This window comes from Sprattus sprattus (genome assembly GCF_963457725.1).
Source record: "Sprattus sprattus genome assembly, chromosome: 12".
NCBI lineage: Eukaryota > Metazoa > Chordata > Actinopteri > Clupeiformes > Clupeidae > Sprattus > Sprattus sprattus.
Window position 1 is genome coordinate 13718654 of NC_137910.1, and position 6677 is coordinate 13725330.

The 6677-nt window shown below is 43.7% G+C and overlaps 1 protein-coding gene across 1 annotated transcript; it reads right to left on the bottom strand.

The window, feature by feature from the left end:
* Positions 1-2936: 2936 nt before the first annotated feature.
* Positions 2937-5990, bottom strand: lgalslb (lectin, galactoside-binding-like b; the record flags this gene model as incomplete). The annotated part of the gene is made up of 5 exons (XM_080848636.1): positions 2937-3080; positions 4069-4261; positions 5091-5179; positions 5282-5365; positions 5958-5990. 5 exons carry the CDS (start codon positions 5988-5990, stop codon positions 2937-2939), a joined length of 543 nt encoding a protein of 180 aa, XP_080704762.1.
* Positions 5991-6677: the final 687 nt, after the last annotated feature.

Consider the following 6677-nt stretch of genomic DNA (forward strand, 5'->3'; position numbering starts at 1 on the left):
AACCATGGAAAACCATGGAAAACCGCAGGAGCACCCCCATCTGGAACATTTCCGATGGCGCATCCATGACAACGCACCTCAATAGTAAACAAACTCAACTGCAAAGTCAGCCGGTGGGAGGAGCCAAGCAGGACCAAACCGCGTCTAACAATGAGAGCAGTGAGCTGGACAATGGTCAACTTCAGCAGAGCACAATAGCTTCTCTGTACCATATTCTCCCTCCAGGACACCCAGCCCCACTCATCCAGCCTCCCCTCCAGAGAGGCAGAACTGAGAGCGGGCAGGCAGACAGACAGACAGACGGGGTGGGCTACGGTCCACGGCACACGGAGAGACTGACTCACAGTGAACTCAGCGCTTCCACCCACACCTCAACAGCACCAGTTCAGAAACAAGCTCATGAGAGACCAGAAGATCCAGAGGAACAGCAGACCACTGGACTACACAGCGGGGGCAGGGATGGGGGGGGGATCACGAACAAGAATACAAACTTAGTAACATGGCTTTATTAAGAGTCTTATACTGCTCTCAGGAGGTATTTAAACTCGATACAGACGTGCTGTGGCAGTGCAGGGAGCCAAAACACTGATCACTGTGGGCTAGCATGGGGGCTGGGTGTCATGTTTCAGCCACACACACACACACACACACACACACACACACACACATACTCAGGTGCCATGGGTCTGATGAACAAACTGGCCTGGGCATCTGAAGAGACGCATGACGAGCAGTAACACAATCCTTATGAGCTGACTAGCGAGGCTTTCCCTGTGTTAATTAGCAAATGAAACGACCAAGATCAAGATCGAACTCTATGTGTGAGGAAAGATGCCAACATAAGGTAACAGACATGCATGCCGACAGCCTGATAGCAGGCAAGCCCCCAGAGGAGACTTTCACACATGGAAAGGGGGAAAATGCAGTGCAAAGAAAAACTTGATAAAAATCGCTTAAAATGGCAGCATAGCCTTGCAGCATAAAATGGAATAAGAATTTAAGAATAAAATGAACATTTAATATTGAGGGAAGAAAAAAGATGACAGGTCTATTTTGTAAAAAGATTTTATGTTCACCGAATATTTATACCACGGTGAGAACCAGCAGAACTGTGCTGTACATTCAAGACAAACACTAATCAGCCCTGTATTCCATCACCACAACAATCACAGAAATCTAACACTACTGTAAACTTTGAGAGAAGCTCCCTACAGTTTCTGCAAATCAACGGCTGTATTTGTATTTTTTTTTTTTTTTTTTACAAATGCATTCCTGTAAAACTGCTTCATAACTGTAGTTAAAGCCTGAATCAAATTCCAATCCATGTGTTGCGTATCATAGTAAAACCATGCCTTTGAGAATTCCGTGTGGTTTGAGTGTTGTAATTCCAAACTTTGCTAAATGTTTGGAGATTTGGCAATATAGATGTGTTGACTGATTAAAAAAAGAAGCTCTGAGCCTTGCCTAATCCTTCATCACTTCTTTCTAAGGGCTTCAACATGACTGTGTCTATTACATTCTACAGTATGTCAGTGATTGATTTAAATCTCAAAAATGAATGGTTGCAATGAACTGAAACTTGGGAGTAGAGCTATATAAAAGAATATTCAATAACATCACGAACATCAATCAAAATGCTGCTACTTTGTAAAGAGACACAATATTGTTTTGTCCTTCTATTTCGTTCATTGGGTTTGACATGTAAGAAGTTGTGAAAAGCACTGTACCCAATTTGACAGGAAGAGAGCTACACTAATACTGTATGCTAAGCTGATAAACATGAATGCTGATGATAATCAATTTACAGCTATTTACCATAAATCTTTAATCGGTTACAAAATATGCCTTTTTAAATGAATAAATACACCTAAAATTATTTCCTGAGTGCTTTAACTGTATCTTTTTCCCATTGTGAGACATTACATTACACTAGTAATACTCAAAATTCTGCACCCAAAGGAGAACCTCCAGTATTTTTTATCCTTAGTCCTATTTTCCCATCTTTTTGGATTTGCATTTTTCACTAGGGACAAAAATGATCGATAGCAGTACATCATTGAGTTAGAACTAAACAACGAGGCAAACATCTGCTTCAAAGTAAACTGCTTGTTTTCGCCACTGAGAGGCTCATAATTCATGTTATTATAAGTGTTTACAACATGGAAATGATCCCCACAGAGATAGACCTGTGTCTGTTTACCTCAGTAACTGCCAAACATCTGTAGAAAATCTCTCTCTCTCTCTATAGTCATCACCAATAATTTTCTACAGCTTCTTTCTAGCCATTGAGGTAAACAGACACAGGTCTGTCTTGGTTGGGATAATTTCCATTCCGTCAGACACTTTTAATAACAAATCTTCTACTTTGACGCAGATCTTGCCCAATAGGGTTTAATTGTGTAGCCGGTTTGCGGTTGCATGTTTTAGCGTTCTAATTCAGTAGCAGACCGATTCAGATCATTTTTGTCCCAAGTAAAAGATTGGAAAATAGGGCCCAGGTTAAAAAATACTGGAGTTCTCTTTTAAGTCTTGAAGCAGCAAGTATGCAGCAGGCGGCCCTATAGCTCTTTGCTGCTGACCTAGAGTGCATATTGAGTTATTTTGACATCCCTGACAAAAGGAAAAGAAACCATAAAAGAAAAGAAAGGAGAGCGAAACCGTAAAACATTGCTTCAGAAACAACACACGAAGCTGAGCATTGCAACCATTCACCGACATGAGGGCCCCCTTCCAAGGGCCCCTTAGAGAGAACTGGAGAGCAAAAGATGAGGTGAGCCATGGGTGGAGGAAGGTGAAGCCTTGGTGAGCTCAGGATCGAGTAGGGAAGAACCCTGAACCCCTGAAGCGGTGCAGGGTGTGCATCAGGTGGGGACAGGTGAGCCTGGGTCACCTGAGTGAGGTCCATCCGACACAGCCTGCGTTCCAGCGGGCTGGCCTCAACCCAACTTGGTGATGTGTAGACTCCCGTCTATCCTGACCATGTCGATGGAGAGCAAGGACTTCACTTTGTGATAAAAGTCAAAGAGCGCGTGGCCGTCCACAAATATCCGGAAACGCTGGTGTTCACAGTGGATCTCAATCTGGACAGGATGGGAAGGAGAGAGAGAGAGAGATCATGATTGGAAGGAGGAAGAAAAACTGAATTTTAAAGAAGATGAAAGGGAGTTGGAAGACAATATAGTAGGAACACAGTTAATTAAAAAAATAATTAGTGAGGGGCTAAAAGTGTCACTGAGCAAGCTACAATCATCCTTTTTAAAAAAAATGATAGCGATCTTGCTTTAATTTTGCATGGCTGCTTATCTTCAGTGCTTATTCAGGAACAGCGTCTGACTGATTTAGAACCGGAGTGACCTGTTTTCTTCAATCCTGTGCGCTTCATTCCCTAACAATGGCCCCCTCGTTATCTCTGAGTGTACTTTATCAGCGAGCAGCCAGTAACAGCCAGCAGCAGTCATCCGCCTCCAAAATAAGTCACAACCCATGAAGCCAAACAGCATGTAATGAGGACAAAACTTAAACTGATGCAGCCGACTGCAAAGACTTCCAACTGACTCTGCCTTCCAACAAGAGCCTATCACAAGATCGCATTTAAGATTGGCTTGTGATGTAAATGAGTCTGTTGGCTAGGACTGGGCACATCCGGCACCCTTCTAGTGCTTTGAAAGGATGCTTAAGTGTAACCGCAAGGGCTTTCCATTCAGTGCAACACAGTATTGTGAGGATGCACGGCCCTTCCCCCCACTCCCCAACAAACAGACAAAAACAGAGAGAGGACACACATGTCCTGCAGCATACAATCAATGTATTCTCTCATTAACTGGTGCTGGTAACTACTTTAACAGCATGTTTCGTATCACTCTGATTGAATGTATAGGGAGTTGTAAATGAAGTCCTGAGGCAAACCGCTATATATGCTTGTGAAAGTGTGTTGTGGTTTATCAGGATGTTACGGAGAGTGGTAGTGTGTGTATGCGTGTGTGTACAAGCCGAAAGTGTACATGTCTATGAGTGTGGGGGCATGTATGTGAAGACCCTTGTATGTGAGGCATCAAGGCTGAGGCCTACCCTGAAGGGCTGGTCTTGGATGAAGGGAAAGTAGGTGGTGGATGCCTCTTCCTCACTCCACTTCCCAGAAACGCGGGCACTGCGAAGGAACTGCCGGTCAGCAAATCGGGCGCAAAGTTTGAGGGCCACGTCCGTCTTTGGGTCCTGGGCACCATTGTCACCCACAGGACCACAAGTCAGGCTCACATCAAAGCTAGGAAAGGAGACAGACACATACAACATGACCAGTGCACTAACAAAACAACAGTATATTTGTTACTGGGACAAATCACAGGTACAAGCCCAGAGGCTCTGTAGCCAAAGGAGACTTTCAGTTAGGGAGTGGAATGCTAAATCTTGCATGAAAGAAAAATCATATTTGATGATAGATTATATTTACACAAACACTTGCTATAGAAACGCTGACAAATATGCGAGAGGATGTGCAGTAAGCGCTATGGAATGTCAAGTATGCAAAGATGAAAGGTCCCTAGTCCGGTCTGTTGAGAATACGGCTTTAAATGGCCAATGTTTAGGCTACAGTCAACTGGATGATGAGGGTGTACTATATTTGGAGACAAATATTGATATTAGGATGAAAACAACCGTGACATAAAGATTACTTATGATACAATAATCCTATGGTTCAAGTAGCAGCATAACCATATGGCAATGACGATGGTGAAATAGGCTAGAGTGATTACCATCAGATTAGTCTCCGACATGGGCCATCGTATACGCCCAGTGCACAGAAAAGCCTTTTTTTTTTTTTTTTGAACACCCACGCCTCCCTGTTCATCTCAGCTCATAGTCTATCCAGCCCATGCTGCGGTGCTAATAATACTTCTTGGCAAGAAGGTGTGAGCAATCAACAAATGTGGCTAAGAAGCTCTTGTCATTATACAGCAAGCTGTGCTTTAAACCGTATAGCTAGCCACGAGGAGTTTAACAATATTAAAACAAACAAGAGAGCCATAGGGCGTGGACTACTGTCATTGCTAACGGTGACGCAAAACGATTAATGGAATGAATAAAAAACTCACCTGTCAGGCTCGGGATCTACGATGCCCATCACTATGATCTTCTTGCCCGGTCTCATCCCTCCTTTGATACGACCGTTGAAAGGAACCGTCTACGACACGAAAAGCATGTTAGAGATGAGCAGGCCTGTATCTTAAGCCAAGTTGTTGTGGGAAATAAAGCTAATAAAATTAAATTAAAAACGCTTCTTTACCAGAAGGCGGGAGATATCATCCTTGACCGGAGAGATCAATCCAGGGTCCCCGAATGAATTATCGAGATGCTCATCTTCGGTATTCTTCATTTTCAAAAAAGAATAGAAAGAGAGAAGGGTGTGGATTTAAATGCAATTTCAAGGGAGGATTGAGGGAGAATGGTGTAGGCTACTATCTCCGTAGCCTACACTGGGCGATATGAGGATTTTTATTTTTAAAGGACCACCGTGGCTTTGTGTGACATTAAGATGAGCACACCTTAAGTCTGTCATAACATCTGCCGTGTTCAGAAGAGATTTAAGAGTGCACGTCTCTAGAGCAGCCTACCAACAGCCCTACTACAGGCGTCGCGTGAAGCAACCTGAAATAAAGATTGGATGCAAACAGCACATTATTGATCAGCGCTCCTGTAGCTTCCACGCTTGCACGCACTGACGCGTTTAATTAAAAATCAAGCCTAAACCCAATGTAACATAAATATGAAGGCGATAGGAGCCAGAGCTATACGCACGGAAGAGATGGATGGTGGTTTCCTATAATTAGGGTATATTCCAGTACGAACATCTTCAACCTCAGAGCCGATCTCATCGGTAATCTAGACAAGTGGAACATAAAGAGAGAACAGACTATACCGTATGGTGAAGGGATGCAGGAATAGTGTCTTTAGATACTCACTATTCCGTCCTTTTCCATGCCAGACACCGCCATCTTGTACTGAATACCATCGGATGCTTATCAACAGAAAGGCAATCCAGTCTAGGAATGTGTCGGCGTCGCGCGGTGGCTCCGGCAGTAGGCTATTGCAAGGTGTCCACGTTCAATGGAGAACTACAGTATGGCAGCTCGTGGCATGCTACCCAAGAACCGCTCCTTTTGGGGTGGGTATAAATCTGCTGACGTGGTTTATAGCTTCATGCAGACAGAGGGTTAATCCAGCGTCTACTCAAAAACCTAATCTGCAAGGTTTTCTTCGCCCCTTCACCTAATTAGGCTACCGCTGTTAGAGGTGGAGTTATTTAGTTCAAAGCCGGTAGTTTCTCATAAAGTCTCTGTGGAAAGAATGCGAAACTGACGAGGACATACATGTGGGCATATCTATTTCTGTTTAGGACACATATCCTAGCCTATGGAATACCTGTCGTACGGTGCTTGCCTCAAGCATTGTCTTGTGTGGAAGACCATCACTTTGGTTTGGTCCAGAGAGGTCCCATAGCCCACTGGCCTGTACTGATCTATGGCGTCAGATTACTGATCAACTAAAATTGAACATGAGCAAACATTTCCCCTAAGGACAGCAGCAGATAATGATGTTTGTTTTTAAAAACGTAAAATCTTATGATCACTCGACCAGGACAGACCAGGTTGACTGGACCAGCCCAGTAACTAAACATGTTT